We start from the raw sequence: 22314 nt of genomic DNA, 5'->3' as shown, positions 1-22314 counted from the left end.
AAACCCCTTGAATGTTTCTTTGATTTTGTTTGGTTTAAAAAAATGGTCTTAATGAAGATTTAAGGAATATGTGGAAACTACTTGTTAAATTCTGGATCTTTGTCCTTGTTTCTTGTAAGGTTGCAATGAGGCACCCATCTGCCGTGACTGCCTGTAATCTGGACCTTGAGAGCATGATCACGGACTCAAACCGCAGCATTGCCACACTAGCCATCACTACACTATTGAAAACTGGCAGTGAGAGTAGCGTGGATCGACACATGAAACAAATCTCCACTTTTGTGTCTGAAATATCAGATGAATTTAAGGTAAAACCTAGTCCTGCAGTGAATCTTCAGAACATATCCAAATAAGGGAATAAAAACCCTCAGTTTTAATTTTAAAGCAGATTCGCCCTCAGTAAGGGTTACTTTCCGCAGAATCACACATAAGTCAAATGTTCTGTAAGTCATAAATGGAAGTGCTACTGCGCATGCATAAATTTACTATTCAACGCGGAGACCGCGTGGGAGCTCCGACGTGGAGATTACGTGGGAGCTCTGATGTGGAGACTGCGTGGGAGCTCCGACGTGGAGACTGTGTGCGAGCTCCGACGTGGAGACCACGTGGGAGCTCCGACGTGGAGACCGCGTGGGAGCTCCGATGTGGAGACTACGTGGGAGCTCTGACGTGGAGACTGCGTGGGAGCTCCGATGTGGAGACTACGTGTGGGCATCCAGGAGAACAGCTGACAGGCTTGCAGAAACAGCCGCATGTGCAGTAGCATACTGCTACCGAGCCAACCTAGAAGCACAACTCGGAAATAAAGCATTGGGCTTAAAGAATTGCTTGCGAAAGTGTGAGTTTACGTAAGTTGCCTATTACGTAAATCAGGGAATGCCTGTATATTTTCTATGAACATTTTGAAGAAAGTATGTGTAGGTATGTTACAAAACTTACCTTCAGCTGCGCTGCAGTTCTGTCGCTGCCCGTGTGCGCGACTTTGGCACCTTTGAGAGGGGGGCGGGTTTAAAATGCTATTTTTCTGCAGCCTATTCAAATCGATCTCTGTCAGGCTGTTTAGTTGCTAAAGAAAAATCGTTTCGATTGCCGTTTTATTAAGTTTATTAATATTAGCGCTGGATAATTTAATTGTTGGAGTAAAATTAAAATCATCTTCAAATGCCGTCAACGCCAACAACAAGATGGATCTCAGGTAGGGGACAAGGCAAGGTATGCCATTTATTTTTTCATCTAAACTTGCTTCTTAGGATGCCTTTAATCAAAATTTCAAGTTGCGAAAATGTCATTATGTAAATATACGAACCGGCAGTATTTTTCCTGCCGATATGGGGTTTAAATTCACTACAACCGCAGCGTTCCAAACCAGCGCGTTCCACAAAATCCCACTTGCAAGATGATTTAAATGCCCATTAATTTACAGGAATTAAACACTAAATTCCTTCCATTTGGCCTATAAATTCATGACAATGAGATTTAAAAATCATGTTGTATTGTGAATTCTTGTGTGAATGTTATTTGGACACTTAGGCTTTTTAAAAATGTTAACCTTTTCTGAAGAATGGATAGATGTTTAGATCTAGTAATTGAATTGTGTAATTAGCTACAATTGGGTAACTAACTAATTATATGCTTTAATTTCAGGTCATCCAAGTAAGATTCTTTCATATTTGTTTCAGAATGCTTCAATCTATAATAACTGAACATTTCATTCAGTTCTCTTGATTTTTAAGAAAGTTATGGGGTTTTGACTCCTTGATCACAGCTTTTGTGTTAAGTCAATGGAAAAGCAATAGGGAACAAGATGCTAATTTCCGAGTTTCAAAATGGCCATAACTTTTTTTAATACTGAAGACATGAAAGTGAATTAGGTGTCAAATTAAACTTATTTTTATGCTTTATCTGATGGGATAAATTGCAGATTTGAATTTTAAAATCTCAAAATTTTGTAACGTTGCTAGTATTTGTAAAATCATACCATGGGATACTGTTAGAGAATGTTATTCTCGGCAGAGGTGCTCGTTAACATATTGGCTAAAATAGAGCAACCAACTTTAGATGAAGAAATTGAAGGGCTAGTATTAGTTCCGGAATAAATTTGGTACTGTAGCAATCAATCTGTAATTCATTTGTAATTGGCATATTCAAAATATAAATGCTTTGTTAGTCTCAAGCCAATTAGAAAGAAAATGTCTATTTAGAGCATTGAACCTGTCATGTTCTTCATTTGACATTGATTTGTCAGGAATCTATATTGGAAAAGTGTAAAGAAATGGGTAATAAATAGTTAAATGCTTAAAATGGAGAGAATAATCACATTACTCACAATTGTGTATGCAATTACTATTTAGGTGGTTGTGGTGGAGGCGATCAGCGTACTTTGCCAGAAATATCCTCGCAAACACAGTATTATGATGAATTTCCTATCCAACATGCTGAGGGAAGAGGTGAATGTAGATTGGTTACGTTACTTACTAACCAATGTAGTGCTTTATTAATATAAGTTCCACCTACTACGCCATTCATGTTATCGCAACCCGATATGTGCTGTTAGTTGGTGATGCAGCACGGTAGAATTGATACGCTGCTGAGTGTTGTATATGTTACTCAATAATTACTGTTGTACCAGATCCGTGAGTATGTGTGACTTACTCAACAGTGAGTTGTAATCTTGACATTGTACATTATGTATATGCACAATTTATTGTTACCTACATTTTCAAAGTTTCAATGTTAGTTTATTGTCACCTGTACCAGTTAAGGTACAGTGAAGTTTGAGCCATACTAAGTGAAATGCAACAAGCCACACAACCACATAAAAGGCAATAAAGTTCAATCTTCTTCCTCTTTTTGCATTGCAATGAAGCTGAGAATAACGGAGAATAATTGAATGTTGAAAGTTGCGATATACTGTATTCATAAGTACACAGATGTTTCTGTTTCTCTTTTGTGTTAAATGTATAAAATAATGTTTTGTATATATGTTATTTGTTTGCCTAGGGTGGGTTTGAGTACAAGCGCGCAATTGTTGATTGCATAATTAATGTCATCGAAGAGAATCCACAGAGTAAAGAAACCGGCCTAGCCCATTTGTGTGAGTTTATCGAGGACTGTGAGCACACAGTGCTTGCCACTCGTATACTTCACCTGTTAGGCAGTGAAGCACATAGGACTCCTGTTCCTTCCAAGTACATTCGCTTTATATTCAACAGAATAGTGTTGGAGAATGAAGCAGTGAGAGCCGGTAAGTGTGCTGCTTGTTTATCTTTCTTTAGTTAGTGTTTATAAAGCCTGAAGTTGACCCGAAACGTCATCTATCCATGTTCTCCAGTGATGCTGCCTGACCCGCTGAGTTACTCCAGCATTTTGTGTCCTTTTATTAAACCAGAGATGGGAACATTGTCATTGAGTCGGACAGTGTGGAAACAAGCCCTTTCGCCCACCAAGCCCACATTAAACAACAAGCTGCACAATCCTGCACAAATCCAATTTATTCTCCCTACATTCCATCGACTTACCCAAGAATAAGTCCAACTGCTAGACATAAAATCCAAAAGAACTGAGGGCTGAATCAATGCTGATTAAAAAATATATATATCTTCTTCCATTTCCCACTTTGGCATTTTGGCAGATAGTGTCCTATACTTTTGATTTGTAGTGCAGGTCGTTATTTGGCAGAAAAGCCTTCCAATATCTGGTTCCCAAAATGCATCCAGGTTTAGTGCAAATTCAAACGCTTCTCTAGAGCCTCCTTCTCCTTTGACCCCATCTCTCCTTCAGATGCAAGCTCCTGTTAAGCAAGGGATAATCAGATAATCATGCTCTCTAATCACAGAAAGGTAGCAGCCTTTTGGCTCATTGAGTCCATCTAGTCCTCTAGGCAAACACAATGCAGTTAGACACACTTTATCTTATTTTCAGTGACTTTTCTGATTTTCTTCACTCTGACTCCACTATCAGACACCAGCTGAGGCCTCCACAGTCCTTCTATATGCTTATCTCATTGAATTCCAGAGCAAATTCCAAAGCTCTTTTTCTACTGTCTTTCCCTTTATACTTATTTCTTTGTCGGGGATTTTTTACCCCTAATAATAAATCCTTTCAATTAAATTCAGAATTATTCCCATTCCACCTGGACCCCTTTCCATCTATATGTTGCAAGATGTTGCTGTGGTATTAGTTGTCTAAATTGTTCCACTCCATTCACTCGTCTCGGATCTTGCAGCTCTGCACTCACTGAGGATCAATATTGTCGCCAAACCTGCAGATAAAAGCAGAGTTTTATATTGAAAAACTGACCTCTTCCTTGCAAAGACTAAATGCCATGTTTTGAACATCACATCACCTCACGACCATGACACCATCACCACATTAAGCCAATGATTCCCAGATTTCCTCTGGAGATCCTTCCTCCCCTAACTTAAAAGCCAACAACTAAGTACTGCCCAGTTATTCCTTCCATCTAAGATCCACAAGCAATCACTGATGGACCCGAGGAACAGGCGGAGAAGGGAAACCTGAGTAGGACTGAAGTAAGGAATATTGTACATACCCCTTAAAGAGTCTCTTGCAGCTATTTCCCTGAGTTACAGGCATTGAGTTATATTAAAAGAAAAATAATTTTAGTCAGGCAAAAATAGGGTGGTGGTGGTGGTTGATCTATTGTTTCTGAATGTTCTTGAGCCACAAGACTAATTAAAAAAATTCAATTCTTCTCTTATCCAATATTTCCCTGTCTACATTCATGACATTCCAGCAGTAAGTTTGGTGCTTTTTCATGTTTGTCAATACCTTTGTCCCACACCAAGATTTCTTGAGACCATTAAAAAAAGGTCTGACCAATTCTCCTCTACCACCAAAGCAAACGATTTGAATTTTCAGCACCATTTGGTTTTCATAATACTTATCATTTTAAATCATAGCTCAGTTGATCAGAGCACTGAAGATAGATTACACCTGACATTGTTAAATCGACATAAGTGTAGTTCAATGATATGTAATGCTGTTTACTGTTATATGATCTTTTAATCAGTTTGGTATCACATTTATATCTACAGCTGCTGTCACGGCATTAGCAAAACTTGGAGCCCAAAACGAGGAGCTGTTTCCAAGTGTTCTAGTTCTTTTACAGAGGTGAGAAGTACACCTTCTATCCAGTCAGGCTTTTCCGTGGTTTTATACAAAAACTGTAGAGTTTAGATGTCGTTAATGTTGCCCTTGAATAGCTTCCAAGCATGTCAATGCTTAGCTATTAAAAATTCAGTGAATTATGATTTAAGAGTGAAGCTTTTATTTGTTACTTTCCCACAAAATCTGTTATACTGAACAGAGAAAAATGTAATATTGCAATGGAAGTGATTGTGGACTGGAGTGGTTGTTCTGTGTCCTAAATGATCGTCTCCTATTTTAATGCTTATTACTCTACCATGCTGGAGAAATAAGGAAAATATTTGTCCCAGGATAGCCATCCAGCTGTCTCATTGAGCACTGAATGACAATTGAATCAAGGAAATAATAGAAAACAAATCCTAATTTTTGCTTTGTAAAAACATTGGGAAACAGAATTAACGTGGCAGATGTTATGAAACATTGTCTTTTTGTAATATTTCCATTAAAATAAAAGAAGAAGTAGGTTGAAGGCTGTTATTATATAATCCTACCCTTGTGTAATTCCAGACATTTTAACAATATTGCATATTACAGTTAGTATAAATAATTTTCTAAATCAGCAATGCTAAAATGTTCATCCATGTTATTGTTAAACTGTAATTTGTTAAGTACTTTACCAAATGTAACTGAACGATGTAGCTGGGTCATTCTTTTCCAGAAGCTTGGTTTGGATCATTGAACTGCTTGTTAAGTCTCCCATCGTTTTAGCCATTGATTGACAAAGTATAATCTGGATCTCGTACTTCCCACCTCATAGGTGCATGATAGACTGTGATGATGAAGTTCGTGATCGTGCAACATTCTATGTGAATGTATTACAACAACGGCAGAAAATTCTCAACGCAAACTATATTTCTGGCGGTTAGTAAACTTATTGAAAAAATATGTATACCACCTTAACTCTACATGCTTGGTGAATGTAATAGATTTTCCTCTCCCTTTTTAACATTAGTTAACTTCTGACCATTGAATTAAGTATTATAGTGCTTGATAAATATAGCATTAGGGTCATTGTGGTTTCGATTCCAGAAAACCTTATTGTGGGGAGTTAGCACAATGTTATCATCTATATATTTATTCTGCTTTTGATGCAGCCAGCTTTTCTTAGTTGAACACAAACTAAAAGTAATGTGATATCTCAAAATATTTTATATCGGTCCAACATATTGACATTTAAATCCCAAAACTAAGTGTTTTGTTTTTGCTTATTTTCTGTAGGTTTGTCTGTATCTATTCCTGGACTGGAACGAGCTTTGCATCACTATACCTTGGCACCTTCAGATAAACCATTCGACATGAAGTCTGTGCCCCTAGCCAATGCTGTTTATGTTGAGCAGAAAACTGGTAGGAAGTTGCAGAGTGACCTGCAGTTTACTATTACTATTGTAGTACAAGTGTTGATGTAACTACAGGTAAATAGCAAGCCTTTCTATCATCTTCCATCCCATGTCATTCAGCTGTTTCATTGAAAATTGGACTCCGTATTGTAAAACAATTTTAAGCATATAACCCTTATCTTTTGTAAAATATAACTCTTCATTTGGCAGGGTTTTCATTCTTAGCAGTTTTATTTCTGTTTTTGGAAATCCTCCAGAAGATTAATAGGTGTAACTTTCAAAATCAGTTTGCATTAAGCTTTTCAGCCTTACTGATTGAAAAACGGCAGTTGTCTTTACTCACAGTACAATCCTGTACTTTGTTCCACTCAAAGGGCCAACACTCAATTGTGATCTGTGACCTCCAACAGGCTCATGTAACGTACTGCAATGATCACACCTGCTAGGCTCACTTGTTGACAAATGAGAGAACTTGCAAGACACTAATAAGGGAAGCTGCGCTGAGTCTGACAATAATACCTGTCATAGAGTCATAGAGTGATATAGTGTGGAAGCAAGCCCTTTGGCCCAACTCGCCCACACCAGCCAACAATGTCCCAGCAACACTAGTCCCAATTGCCTGCGCTTGGTTCATTTCCATCCAAATCTGTCCTATCCATGTACCTGTCTGTTCATTAAACGATGGGATAGTCCCAGCCTCAACTACCTCCTCTGGCAGCTTGTTCCATACACCCAGCACACTTTGTGTGAAAAAGTTACCCCTCAGATTCCTATTAAATCTATTCCCCTTCACCTTGGACCTATGTCCTCTGGTCCTCGATTATCCTACTCTGGGCAAAAGACTCTGTGCATCTACCTGATCTATTCCTCTCTTGATTTTGTATACCTCTAGATCTCCCCACATCCTCCTGCGCTCCATGGAGGAATAGAGACTCAGCCTACTCAACCTCTCCCTATAGCTCACACCCTCTAGTCCTGGCAACATCCTCGTAAATCTTTTTGGAACCCTTTCAAGCTTGACAATATCTTTCCAATAACATGGTGCCCAGAACTGAACACTATATTCTAAATGCGGTCTCACCAACGTCTTATGCAACATGACTTCCCAACTTCTATACTCAATACTCTGACTGATGAAGGCCAAAGTGCCAAAAGCCTTTTTGACCACCTTATCTATCTGTGACTCGACCTTCATGGAACATGCACCTTTACTCCTAGATCCCCCTGCTCTACAACACTACACAGAGGCCTACCATTTACTGTGTAGGTCCTGTCTTTGTTCGACATCTCAAAATACAACACCTCACACGTCTCTGCAATAAATTCCATCAACTATTCCTCCGCCCACTTGGCCAAGTGTAGTAGCCTCCTTGCCTCAGCCTTCTCGCCGAAGGCTCTCAAGCCAAATACTCACACTTTACTCACCAAGGCACCTCACCTCAACAAGGTCCCTATGCTACAGCTGCATTTCTTTATCTGTAACCTAATCAACCACTTTAGGACTAATTTGTAAATTACGCGAACCTGGGCCTTTGGCGTTCTTTTTAAATCTTCTTTCCCTCTGACTCGCCTACTTCCAGCTAATACTCGCTCTGGCCGCTGTTTCTCTCCGACCTTCACGTTTCATATTTGAACAGGGCCTTTGCCGCTCTTTTAAAATCTTTTTCCCCTCTGATTCTCCTACTTCCAGCCAATACTCGCTCTCACTGCTTCTGGCTGCTGCTTCTCTCTGACCTTCACGGTAGCACAGAGATATGCAGGGAATCAAGACAACATGTTCTCTGAAGTTTATAATTCAGATTCGCCGATCCAGAACAAGGGGCAGTTTACTACATTAATATGTCCTTTCATAACATTTGTGTAAATTAAAATTTTAGTAGTATGTCCCTCAGAATCATTTAGTGAGATAATAGGGACCTTGATAATGCTTATAATATTACAGGTGCACAACCTTTTATCCGAAAGCCTTGGGACCAGACACTTGTCGGATTTCGGACATTTTCGGATTTCCGAATGGAAGATTTTTAGCGTAGATTAGGTAGGTAGCGCGGGCGGCTTGAAAAGTCTGGAGCAGCTGCCTCCTCCCCGGAGACCGGGAGAATCATTGCATAAATGTTAGTCAGTTAGTTTGGAGGGATTTTATGTGGTGGTGGTGGAGTATGGGTGAAGGGGGAAACTTTAATTTTTAGTCCCCTACCTTGTCGGCGACTCCCAACCTCGCGGAGCTGGGGGCTCCGTCCGGCCGCGGGCGGCGCCGGTTGGAGCTCCGACCCCGGCAACTCTACCCCTGGCTGCGCGGCTCCAAATCCAGCGACGCTCCACGAATGTTGGGAGTCGGCGGCCACAGCGCTCCGGAGCTTGCCGCACGGCGACCCGGTAAGGCATTGCCCGCCCGCTCCCAGCGCTGCGACGCCGCCGACTCCCAACATTCGCGGAGCTGGGGCGTCCGGCCGCGGGCCGCGCTGGATTTGGAGCGCCTCGCAGCCAGGGGTAGAGTTGCCGGGGTCAGAGCTACAACCCGGCGCCGCCCGCAGCCCCACCGGCCACAGCGCTGCGGAGCTTACTGCACGGCGACCTGGTAAGGCATTGACCGCTCCCCGCCTCTCCGACCAGGTAGGGGACTAAGAATTAAAGTTTACCCCTTCACCCCCCCTTCACATAAAAGCCCTCCAAACTAACTGACTAACATTTAAGCAATGATTTACAGATGTTTAAGCGTCTCCCGGTCTCCGGGGAGGAGGCAGCCGCTACAGTAGTACAGACCTGGGTTGACCGTGGGTCGTTTCGGGTCAAGTTTGGCGCCCAACGCGAGCTTTGGTGCGCAGACGACATCTGGATAAAATGGCCGGTTTTCGGAGTTTTTTTCGGTTTCCGGAACTCCGGATAAAAGGTTGTGCACCTGTACTTGCATTCTTAGTTTGCTGTTGAAAGTGGTGTCCAATAAACTGCCTTTACTGTGTAATTTTGCAGAATTTGCCCTTTTTGCGAATAAACAGCTCGAGAAGATTATGCCATTGCATCAAGACATATTCCAAGGTATCAATAAACACTGACTAAAAATTGATTTTAATTTTGCGTTATTCTGTTCATTTTATAATGTGTTTGGTTGCAGGCCATTATTAAGGCATAAATCCATTCAGTAGATGTCTGGATGTCTGGTGTAATATTTTCTTATCATAACTGTGTAGGATTCTGTGGTCATGAGCCCTATTTGTCTTTATATTTTTATATAGTGAAAGGTTTTCTGACTTTGAAAATGGGCCTGTAGCCAGGAAAAGTGCATCAAAGCTACAGGGGCTCGATTACAAATGACCTAACTTACGAAAGTCTCCCAAACATTTTGAAAACATTGTTAAGACCGAAAAATAACAATAACAAAATGTTTAATGATATTCATTAATGACGGGATACAATATATCTAATAGTTTACTGAGTAGAGATTTTTCAATGGAATTAAAGATTTATAGCAAGTATGTGTAGAGCAATATGATAAGGGTAGCCACAGAAAACATACCCATTTCTAACTTACTTAGAAATGAGCTTGTAGACAATTCTTGGGAATGGAACCCCTATGTAAACTGAGTAGTTTCTATATTATCAGGATACGTAAAATACAAGTTGACTGCATCCTGTCAAATTGGCCCAAACTGGGAATAATACTACGAATAATTCTGAATTTTACATTATAAAAATACAATCACACTGGAGAATGGTATACTTTTATCTTCCATCTCAGTACACGTGACAATAATAAATATAACATAACTTCATAGCTAGAACCATAACTGAACAATTACTTTGGGGTTGATTGCTGGAAGTCATCAAGATTATGAAAGTGATTGATAGATTATACACAGATCTGCTTCAACTTGTAGATGAGACCAGGACTAGTTGCCAACAAATCCAATATCACACTCCGGGAGAAACTAATAGGTGATTAGAATGTGGAACTCACTGTTACAGAATGTTTGAGTAAATGACAGAAAGCCACATGAAGGACGAGGCGTGCAAAGACATGTGCATAGGTTTCAATAATTGGAGGCTCTTCCAGATGATAAACAGTTTTAACAGCAAGACCTCTTCTGCCAAAAATGTAATGAGAAGCTTTATAATTCTTTATAATTAGTTACAGACTTCATGTGACATATTTTGTTTATTTTCTAAATCGGCAATATTTGTACACAGAACAGCTTGCAGCTATTCCAGAATTCAAACATCTTGGCCCACTCTTCAAATCCTCACCACTCATACAGCTCACAGAACCGGAGACTGAATATGTGGTCCATTGTATCAAGCACACATTCCAAAATCATATGGTTTTTCAGGTAATCAATGTCTTTGGCTTTTGAACCCTATGTTAAAACTTGAATTTAAGCCTCACAGTTCATGACTGATGGTATGGAACGATAATTTGTGAATCTGAAGTAAAAAGTGAAGTATTGAATCTTTGGAAACTTGTGACACTGGGCTTATTTTGTGTTATTAAAGTAGTATGAAAGGTGACCCGATTGAAACATGTAAAAATTCTGAAGATCCTAACAGTGGACTTTTGATGTTCCTCTCAGCAGAGGTGTCAAAAGTCAGTGTTCATAGATTTAAAATAAAAGGAGTTCCATTCACAACAGAGTTTCTTTGTCAGAAGGTAGAGGATTTTACAAATTCTCTACCAGAGAGGGCTCTGGGCGGCTCAGTTGCTGAGTATAGTCAAGGAAGAGATTGATAGGAGAATGCAGATGCTAGAATCTGGAGCAAAAACCGAATTGCTGGAGGAACTCAGCAGATCGAGCAGCATCGAAGGGGAGAAAATAATTAGCAATATTTTGGGTCAAGACTTTGCTTTGCCTTCACAGGCACATTAATGCAAACCAAACAATAAATAAATATATTATTCATCCAAAATCAAATAGGGACTCCAACAAGGGAGGGCAAGACACAACTAGTTTTGAAGGGAAAATGGACCAAACATAACGTGACATACATTATAGTAATTTATTGGCCAAAATGTTAGGTTATCAGTGATGTGGTAGAAAGGAATCTTTAAAAGATATTTTATTTATATTTTTTAAATAATTTATAAAAATATTTAATTCTTATTTAAAAATTATATTGTTAAAAATATATATTTTGTATAAAAAGATAAAAGGGTCCTGATCCGAAAATTCACCCATTCATGTTCTCCAGTGATGCTGCCTGACTTGTTGAGTTACTCCAGCATTTAGTATGAACAAGCATCTGCAGCTCCTTGCTACTAAATATCTTTAAAAAGTGGCCCTTCAATTATTTTATATTTAAATCTCTACTTAATTCTTAAAATACATTCTCAAAATGGTTTCTTTTTGCAATTTTTTTTTCTCAAATTATTGTAAGTACAGCACATTTGATGGTGTTTTAGTATAACTTCCCTTAAAATGCAGTTGGCTTGATTTCAACCAGTCATGGATATGTCAGTCTTATAATACTCCAATGTTTACTAATTAATGTTCAATCAAATGTGGAGACATAGGAGGCTTAATTATACAAGGAAACATTTTTATCTTTAGATTCTCAGTTTACCTAAATGTAAAGGAAAATAAACCCAACAGCAAGCCCTTGGTTCCTCGTGCATCTGAGTCAATGTATAGACTTCTACTTAACAGCCTTAGGTTTTCACTGAAGAAGGGTTTCGGCCCGAAACGTTACCTATCTCCTTCGCTCCATAGATGCTGCTGCACCCGCTGAGTTTCTCCAGCATTTTTGTGTACCTTAGGTTTTCACTACATTGATGTTACTGGTGTTCTAAAAGTAGAGGTCTCTGTAGCCAGTAATGTAATGGCTTCTTGTTTCCACAGCCTATCACACACTGGCAGATAAACTTTGAGCAGAAAATAGATTTTTCATTTAAAGGATTAGTTCTTGGAACACATGTAAATAATGTCATTTTGCAAATAAATGTAAGCCCTGTGGCTTATCATCACTCTAATGTACTAACTACATATAGAATGAGTTATATCAGCGAAGGGGCAGGCATCAATTGCCATTACTTGCAATGAACTCCATGAAACCTGTGTGATATTTTTTATTTAATATGCGTAGGCCAACCAGCAACTCAGCTGAACTAATTCATTCTGTGTCCCATATTGCTTTCATTCAGTTTGACTGTACCAATACCCTGAATGACCAATTACTAGAGAAGGTCACCATAGAGGTGGAGCCTTCGGATGCATATGAGGTGGGCTGTTTTGTCCCGGTGCCAACTCTTCGCTTTAACCAACCTGGCACCTGCTACACACTGGTGATGCTACCCGAGAATGATCCCACAGCAGGTAAATATTGTCTGGGAATATGATGGTATGTGGTTTGGGGACTCCGAAAATAACTTGTGTACCTGCAGTTTGGTAGTGGTAGAGAGTGCTGGTGAAAAAAGTTATTTTTCACTTAAGAAAAGGGATTTCATGATGGCACTCAATTAATGTACGGCATCTTAGGTTTACAAGTACCGAATTGGTTAGATGTAGAGTTCCTACATTATAGTGACAGTGGACGTGCACATTAACCACATGTGATTTTTTTCTATCACAAATCTCAAATTGTGGAGTACATAGGCAAATAAATAAATGATGGGTCTTTGTCCCAAACATTATGGAGGGCACTGTTGTTGCAATCAATTTGGTTAAAAATGCTTCAGATGTTTTCTTCTTGGAACTCTCAACAACCAGTATAGACTGGAAAAGACACAAAATACTGGAGTAACTCAGCGAGTTAGGCAGCATATCTGGAGAACATGGATAGGTGATGTTTTGTGTGGGGACCATGTTTCAATCTGTTTCTGAAAGTACTTTGACTGATTGCATCAGTCTGCCGAAGTGTTCCAGCTTGAAATGTCATCTATCCATGTTCGCAGAGATGGCCACTGACCTGCTGAGTTACTCCAGCGCTCTGCATCTTATTTTGGTAAACCTGCATCTGCAGGTCCTTGTGTCGACAGTATAGACTGGAGATTTTATCAGTCTCCTCAGTTGGATTCAAAGTGAGTGTCTCGGTGATTGAAAGCAAACTCAGTTAACTACTGCTATTTTTAAATTTTCAACATCCGCCCTCTTCTGAAATTTTGTTTTTGGCTATTCCTTAGTCTCCTGTACATTCAGTTGTACAATGAAATTTGTCATGAAGGATTATGGCCCCAGTACAGGACTGCCAGAAGCTGAAGGTTATGATGATGAGTATGTGGTAAGTAGATGTGCTACAAGGTTATCAACCTTGTTTTGGGACTGGAAGTGTTTCATTACAAAAACATAATTGCAAACTACAAGAAGGAAGTAATAGCCAGGTTGGATATAAAACAGGAACTTTAATGCATAGAATCACAAAGAAGAGTATACAAATTTAAATGCTTTTAATTGAGCAAAAATATTCTTGATTTAATTCATTTTTGATAGCTAGGCATCACTAACATTTCTCACCCCAAATGTCCTTGAGAAGGTAGTGGTAAGCTGCCTTTTTGAACCACTGCAGTCCTTCTGAAATTATTCCCAGTCCTGTTGAATAGTGAGGTCTAGCTGATGGTTGATAAATTCCCAAGTTGTGCAACTTGGAGACGAACCTGTAGATGGTGGTGTTCCCATGCACCGACCGTTCTTGTCCTTCTTGTGGATAGAGGTAGCAGGCTGTCAGATTAGCCTAGATGTGTATCTGGGGTATATTTTATAGTGAGTGCACACTACAGTCACTAACCATTGGAGGTGCACAGAACAGAAGTTTGAGATGGTTGAAGAGATGCCAATAAAGGGGGCTGCTATGTCCTGGATGGAGTCAAGCTTCTAACCGTTATTGGTGCTGAACTAATCCAGGCAAGTGGAGAGTATCTCATTGTGCTCCTCACTTGTGCCTTATCAATAGTGGAAAGGCCTTGTTGTCGGGGGCGTGTCACTTATGTACCTAGTCTCTGAGCTGTTATTGTAGTCATAATATTTGTGTAATTATTTGAGTTGAATTTTTGCTAGGATATTAATGGTGGGGATGCAGTGAGGAGATTGTCAGGAGTAAATATTTCAACTCCCTCATGTTGGAGATGGCTATTGCCTGGCACTTTTATACTGCAAAATCATTTATTAACCACTTAGAATGTTGTCTAGATCATGCACCATGCAGGTCTGGGTTACATAATTTGTGGAGGAGTTGCAAATGGAATTGAATCATTGTGCAATCACCAGCAAACACGCACATTTCTACATTATTTTGGAAGGAAGGTCATTGATTAAACAGCCAAAGATAACCAAACTCAGGGCACTGCCCTGCGTAACTGCAGTGATGTCCTGGGGCTAGGATCATTGGTGGCTGACGGACACAACCAAGTTTCTCCTAGTGAAAGATGGTGTTCATTTTGTCTCGAGATAAAGATAGACAAAATGCTAGAATAACTCAGCAGTTCAGTCAGTCTGTGGAATTCTCTGCCAATCTGTGGAATTCTCTGCCACAGAAAGTAGTTGTGGCCAGTTCACTGACTATATTTAAGAGGGAGTTAGATGTGGCTCTTGTGGCTAAAGGGATCAGGGGGTATGGAGAGAAGGCAGGTACAGGATACTGAGTTGGATGATCAGCCATGATCATATTGAATGGCGGTGCAGGCTCGAAGAGCCAAATGGCCAACTCCTGCACCTATTTTCTATGTTTCTATGTCAGCATATCTGGAGAAAATGGATGTGATGTTTTGGGTCAGAACCCTTCTTCAGACTGATTGTAGGGAGGAGCAGGAAAGAAAACTGGGAAAGAAAAGGTGGCTGGACAAATCACAGATGACCTCAGACGAGGGGAATCCCTGATAGACAGATAGATGGTTGGATAGAAACACGTGTGAGTCCAAAAGAAATACGTAGTTGTGAATTGTAAAGCTTGTTGAAGGATTTTTCGCGTTGGGAATGTAGGAAGTTAATGCAAGGTCAGCCAGGGATCAGGGGAAGGGAGTGTGTGTGTGGGGCGCGGGGTGTGGGGGGGGATAAGGAGGGGAGGTTGGTGTTACAGGAGAGAAAGATTGGAATGGGAGCAAGAAGCTACGAGGCACCTTCAAGTTTTACCAGGATTCTTTTTCCAAAAATAAACTTAATTCAAAATAAAAAATATACACAAAACAAAAACTGCGCAAAAACTCTTTATACATTCTCAATGTCTATGCATTCAATAGTGTCATCCTCAGTAGTGTTTTCCTCTATCTTTCAACATTCTCATCTGTCTCATTACTGTTTTTAGTCCCATCATTCTGCCAAACTCGTGTACGTGCTCCTAGAAGGGATACATTTTAGTATAATGGCAAAAAAAATGAAAAGAATCCTAATTATTTGGCATCTCATTCGTGCATTTAATAGAAGTAATAAATTGACAGTGGAATCCATTAGTGCGATCAGTTCAGTGGCTCATTTGTATAAACAAGATTGAATCCAGCTTACTACATTTCTTTTGCTGTTTAGTTAGAAGACTTGGAAGTGACTGTTTCTGATCACATACTGAAGGTCTTGAAGCCCAATTTTACAATTGCTTGGGACGAAGTAGATGAGTTTCAGAAAGAAGAAACATTTGCACTGTCTTCTGTGAAGACGTTGGATGGTAAGTGAGCAAGTTGATCCTTTATTGCAGCCTAGTACTTTATTCCCACTCATCTTTTGATTTGTTCCCCCAATAATAATTGTATTCCAATGTCATGTTTATGTGAACCTAGACGATACATTTTGCAGTTATCTGACTGGTCACTTTGTATATGGGAAGGATTTCTCCCTGATTTATCTTTTTCCCTATGTTTGTCCAAACTTGCATGTTAATATTGAGAAAATTATTTGCCACTCTAGATAAGAGTAGTTTAGACTGAGATTTAAACCGAGTAATGTCCTACAAAGATAGTGCAATATAACAATGAGCCAATTAAATGGGAGAAAGTGTCTATCATTCTGTCTAATAGGATGAACTTGTCTGTGCATCAATCAAATAACCAGTTCTAAATGTAAAACATTTGTGGAAATTGGACTGGTTTCAAATTTGGGGCTCATTTAATGTATAGGAACTTCAAAAAAGGAACTTACTGTTTTTGAAATATTAAAATAGACATTGTGGTTGAGAAGGCAAACAAGTAAAATCATGTGGATATTATTATAGCATATGTGCAGAATTTATGCATGTGTGCCATGAGAAAAAAATTGTGGGCAGCATGGTGGCGCAGCGGTAGAGTTGCTGCCTTACGGCGTTTGCAGCGCTAGAAACCCACGCGCTCTCCCCGTGACCGCGTTGGTTTTCTCCAAAATCTTCGGTTTTCTCCCACACTCCAGAGACGTATAGGTTTGTAGGTTAATTGGCTTGGGTTTGTATACTTGGTCCCTAATATGTGTAGGCTTGTGCTAATGTGTGGGGATCACTGGTCGGTGCAGACTCGGTGGGCCAAAGGTGTATCCGCGCTGTATCTCTAAACTAACCCAAACAGCAGCATTTGTGGATAATTATCAATCTGTCAAAATTATAGCAAAATTCTTCCCCAGAATATCCATGGAGCACAAGGAGCAAGGCTTACAAGGACCAACCCATTGTATGAATGGTAAAAAAAAAGTGGTGCTAGTAAGGTGGGGGACAATAATTCACATCAGTAAAGTGTTCTTAACAGAAAGTTTCAAACCACTCAGGAAACATTTTTAAATCCTGGGATAAAACTAGTGGTGTTCACATACCACCTTGTCATTTTAACTTCAGGGATGGAATGAATAAAAAAATATGCATGGTAAATATTATTAAACCATTTCCAAGTTCAAAGTATAAATGCCAACATACGAATAAGGAATAAGGGAGCATTCGTATAGCCCTGGGTTTGATTTCATTTTTGTCCAGTGATTCAGCAAAGAATATTGCTGATAAATAACCATGTATCAGAAGAAGGGTCACAACCTGAAACATTGCCTATCCATGTTCTCCACAGATGCTGCCTGACCCACTGAGTTACCCCAGCATTTTTTGTAAACCAGCATCTGCTGTTCCTCATGTCAACAATAATTATTAACCTACTTGTTTCTTTCGTTAAGAGGCTGTGAATAATATAATTCGTATCCTCGGTATGCAGCCATGTGAAAGATCAGATAAGGTACTGCCAAATAAAAACACCCACACTCTCTACCTGGCAGGTATGTTTCTTCTATAACTCCAGGGAACTCTTCTTATACATAATATTGTAAACAAAGGATGAGAGCTTAACTTTTCAAATGCATTTTACTTGTATTCTTAATGTCTAAGCTAAAAGCAAAAGGGCATTCCAGTTGTAAACTATATTCATTTGGCTAATAATTTAAAGACTATTTGGCCTTTTAATCTAACAAATATGAAAAAGACACTTTACAGAAGTAATCAGTTAGCAATGAAAATCAAGGCAGAGAAGCTGATTATGAAGTCGATAGAAAGGTTGGTTAAAGATATGAGAAATGCCTTGAGTATAATTGGAGAGGTTTATGGTGGAAATTGCAGAAATTGGATCCGACAGCAAAGGAGAGCTAGGAATGTGGAATGAAGGAAGAAACCAGAGTTGGAAAATGCATAATCCTCAGAGATTTGTGCAACAGAAAGAACTTGCGTCGAATTGAATTGGATTAAGTACATGAAAGAAGTTAAAAGGAATAATGAGGGTTTAAACTTAAAGTGTTGGGAAAGCATGAAACGGGGAGAATAGGTGTTGGGTGAGGAATTTTAAGATGAGAGGATACTCATTTGAGCATTGGATAGAAGTGAACTTGCAGTCTGGAGAAATGCTATGAAAAGTATCAGAATCATTGAATACTGATGATAGAAGCATACTTAATGTTTTTGGCAATTACTGGAGTGAAGCTGAATATGGATGGAATTACTAAAATTTAAACATCAAATTAGCATTCCTTCATTCCTCCTACAAGATGTGAAAAAATCATAAGTGTGGCCTGCTCAATGTCCCAGCCTCATTTGTTTGAATTTAAAAGTGTAGAGTGGTGTAATGATTAAATAGAAGTTGCAATTTCCCCTTGATCCATGGACTGTACAATGCAAACAACATTTTCCTAAAACATTATCCACATTCCAATTCCTATCGTTTTGTCTTTTAATACCAATTTTAAACTTCCATAAAATAATTATCCCAAACTCTTAGGTTAATGTTACTTTTTGTCTTCAAGCTTGTACATTACTTTTTTGCCATGCAACCAAGATCAAGATTTGAAAACTAAATTATTTCTATTAGCCAATTCTCTTTCATCATTGACAGATCAAGGAGTCTATTTCTTCATTCCACACACGTGGAAGCCAAATTTCCTACCTAATTTCCATCAATGGAGAAATGACATCACCATTAGCATTCTGTAGGAAATAATCCACTGTCTGGCCTACTTTTTTTTTATGTATGTATGTGAAACACAGATTAATTGTCACAAAATAATTGGTTTAAACATTTATGTGTGGGAGTAGAAATGAATTGTTTTTTTGTCTATAACATCATTCTTGTTTCCTTCTAATAATACTGGAATTGGTTAGATCATGAGCATGTACCCTTTGATTCTATTATTTTGGAAACCAAATTTAAATGATATATTTATGCCCATCTAATTGCAGGTGTTTTCAGAGGTGGTTATGATGTCCTTGTACGTGCCAGATTAGTAGTGGCAGAAGGAGTAACAATGCAAGTGACTGTCCGAAGTCAAATAGAGATGGCTGTGGATGTTATTCTGAATTCTGTTGGTTAAGTTCACACTGGTTTAATCCATTTCAGTTTATCCCATTAGGAAATGTTGTATATTTTACTTACTGGAGACTAAATTAAAGTGAATTAAACATAATATTTAACGTTTAAACTGGGATTTTGGGAGAGAATTTTCAGTTTGCACCAAGTTAAATACTGTCATGCAGCATTGTTGGAGCCCAGTCAATACCAAAATTCAAATGCGTGAACTACCCATGAACAGCAATGTTGCTGAAATTTTATTTTTGGGCTGTTTTAGTTTTTGCATGTGGTTTGTGTCAAGTTTTTAACGTCTGGAGATCCTAGAGCCAAATCTTCCCTTAAGAATTATTTTTTTTTTTAAATCAGTTCCATATTTGTTGCAATAAAGGCAAGGGAAAATCCAAAAAGTACATTTTTTGATGTCTGAATTACAATCAGCAAGGTGTTGCTTTACATACAGAGTATGGCTGAATATTCCTTCAATCTATGATATTTGCAAATGTTTACAAGTGTGTCAAATGTTAAGGAATTAAAAACTATCCATTTAGTTTAAAGAATAAATGTGAATATTTACAGAAAGATTTGACCTGTTTATTTTTATTGTGTACAAAAGTCATACATTCGGTTTCATTATAATTTAAATTAAATAGAGTAAACCTCCAATAATCCACTAAACAGCAATAAAATTGGTTCATTTTCCAGCTCTCCAGGTGCTGATTCCTGTGTTCCCTTTTCACACCCTGGTACCCATGCTCCATTTAAACTCACTGTGGCCATTGTTCTCAATAGTCCAGCACCGAAGTCACAAACATGCTGGATTACTGGAGTTTACTGTATGCCATTGTTGATAGAAACATAGAAAATAGGTGCAGGAGGAGGCCATTCGGCCCTTCGAGCCAGCACCGCCAATCATCGTGATCATGGCTGATCGTCCCCTATCAATAACCCGTGCCTGCCTTCTCCCCATTCAATTTTGGCTATCCTTGAAATAAGTTGTTCATCAAAATAAGTTTTGTATTGAAAAAAATGTTATGTACACAACATCCCTTTGATAAATGGAAAGTGAATTTTCACTGTTGTACAATACCATGTTGACTGAGTAAACAGACCATCAATGAGCAAAATCTAAACCACCCTGCCACATGTCAAAGATCTTCAAAAAACAGAAATGAGCAGATGGATGCTTTATTTGCCTTACTTTAACCTCTACAAAGGGCAACGATCTCACACAAAATTAACAAGAGTGAGGGAGGTATGAAGTTTCAGTTTACAATTACTGGGAGTTTGAGTGAGCAGGTAAAATTGGGGAAGTATTTCGAAGTAACATGGATTTACATAATTATAATCAATGAAATGCTCCTCTCAAAATACTGTGAAAAATAGTTAAGAACCCCAAGGAGCTGTGGCATTAAATTCTGCTTTTTTATCCTGTGCATCTTCAAGTAACACATCTGGTTAATCTTAAGTAGAAACATAAAGGAGTTTGTTTGACTTTTAAAAGATAGGATCCCTCCTCGAATATTAACCTTAAAGCATATCGAAATATTGACCTTGCTTTCCAGAACAGAGGCTGACTAAGCAGTGTAACATTTTGAAAATGTATGTCAGCTCGAGTTTTGATACCTGATGTGCAGTTATGGAGTTAATAAGCAGGAAAACATGTGTACCAAAGAAAGAGTTTAAACTCGGTTAAAATCCAGAATGGACTTGTTTTTTATATACATGGAGAAAACAACCATTATAACCTAGGCCTATCCATTTTACTGCTCCACTATAAAATATCCTCAAGATTTGCCGACTTTGAAGTTCTCTTCTCTCTGGAGAAAGTTCTACGAGACTATCACTGTTCTCCCTTTGTGGTTCCCCTCACCCAGACTCATCACCTCAGCCACATATCTTTCTTCACCACTTGTCTGCACCACTATTTTGTGCCTCGTGGCTTCCAGCTCCATTTATAGGCCTCCCAGTTTGGCGCAATCAGGATTTCAGGTACTTACGCTCAATCCACCGCTTCTCGCACCGGTTCTTCCTCTGTGTCTTGCTTTTTACACTCTCTGCCATGTGCTGGCCCCAGCAGGCCCCTGCTTCGTCTCTCCCACAGCTCTGGGCCTCGTCACCCAGACCTGCAATGGGCCTAAACATCACTTTATCCTCTCCTGAATCTACACATTCAACAAGCACTTCCTTGCTTACTTGATCTCCACCAAGAATCACAAGCTCGCCTGCCTCCAGACCAATCCTTCCAATGACTGTCCATGACTCAGCCACGCTCATGACTGCCTGAAGGCTGGAGAATTCACCACTGGTTCGCAGAGTGTACCGAATGCCGCAAATGCACTGTGATGTCAAGCATTTACAGTATTTGTCACCACCTCCTCTAGGCCTTTTTCTCTGCCTCTTAGTAATCGTCCCTTCTCATGTCTAACATTCCTCCTCCTAACAGACTCGCCCCGCTGGTCTTCTGCCCTCTCTGGACCTTTATTTCCAACTGCTGACGCAACATCATGCCTTGGTTTCTACGCTCCCCCTACCCACTCCAATCTCACCTCTTTTGAACTCACAAGACTCGAGGCCCTCTGGTTCTTCCTTGAACAGAAACCTAAACCGTTTGCCTCTACTAACACCCTCCTCCGACTGGTGTAACTTGTCCTCACCATTAACAACTTCTCCTTTGACTCCTCTCTTTCTTTGAGTTAAAGCTGCAGCCATGGGCCCCAGCTACGCATACCTTTTTGGTGGTTGTGTCGAAAGGTCCTTGTTGCAAACGTACACTCCAACCATCCCTCAACTTATTCTCTGCTACATCAAAGACTGCAGCGGTGCTGCCCCCTGCACCCGTGCAGAACTCATTAATTTCATTAACTACCAGATCAGTCTGAAGAAGGGTTCCAACCAAAAACATCACTTATCCATGTTCTCCAGCGATGTTGTCTAACTTCCTGTGTTACTCCAGCACGTTGTCTTTTTTCCTCATAGGCATTATAAGCTATGTACCTGTAGATATTTTAATTCAGTAACAAAAGATCACTCATTTTAACTGCTTAGCAAAGTAATTCAAATCAGATTTTACTGGTGAATGAGCAGAAGTGTTAATTATTAAAGATTACAAAGAAGAACAAAGAA

The 22314-nt window shown here is 39.3% G+C and overlaps 1 protein-coding gene across 1 annotated transcript in view; it reads left to right on the top strand.

Moving 5' to 3' along the window:
• The window catches only part of copg2 (COPI coat complex subunit gamma 2), a 39773-nt gene extending 19579 nt beyond the window's left edge, over positions 1–20194 (top strand). The window contains exons 12-24 of the mRNA XM_055653379.1: positions 120–308; positions 2352–2447; positions 3001–3244; positions 5058–5133; positions 5927–6030; positions 6388–6513; positions 9477–9542; positions 10692–10831; positions 12637–12808; positions 13615–13712; positions 15947–16082; positions 17537–17635; positions 19083–20194. Coding sequence (XP_055509354.1) covers positions 120–308; positions 2352–2447; positions 3001–3244; positions 5058–5133; positions 5927–6030; positions 6388–6513; positions 9477–9542; positions 10692–10831; positions 12637–12808; positions 13615–13712; positions 15947–16082; positions 17537–17635; positions 19083–19213 — 1677 coding nt within the window. The 3' untranslated portion in view covers positions 19214–20194. The remainder of the gene's footprint in view (positions 1–119; positions 309–2351; positions 2448–3000; positions 3245–5057; positions 5134–5926; positions 6031–6387; positions 6514–9476; positions 9543–10691; positions 10832–12636; positions 12809–13614; positions 13713–15946; positions 16083–17536; positions 17636–19082) is intronic.
• The last annotated feature ends 2120 nt before the right edge of the window (positions 20195–22314 follow it).

Source organism: Leucoraja erinacea, chromosome 22, assembly GCF_028641065.1.
Source record: "Leucoraja erinacea ecotype New England chromosome 22, Leri_hhj_1, whole genome shotgun sequence".
Taxonomy (NCBI): domain Eukaryota; kingdom Metazoa; phylum Chordata; class Chondrichthyes; order Rajiformes; family Rajidae; genus Leucoraja; species Leucoraja erinaceus.
Note: the sequence above shows the minus strand (reverse complement) of the source record. Positions and strands in the feature narration are given on the sequence as shown.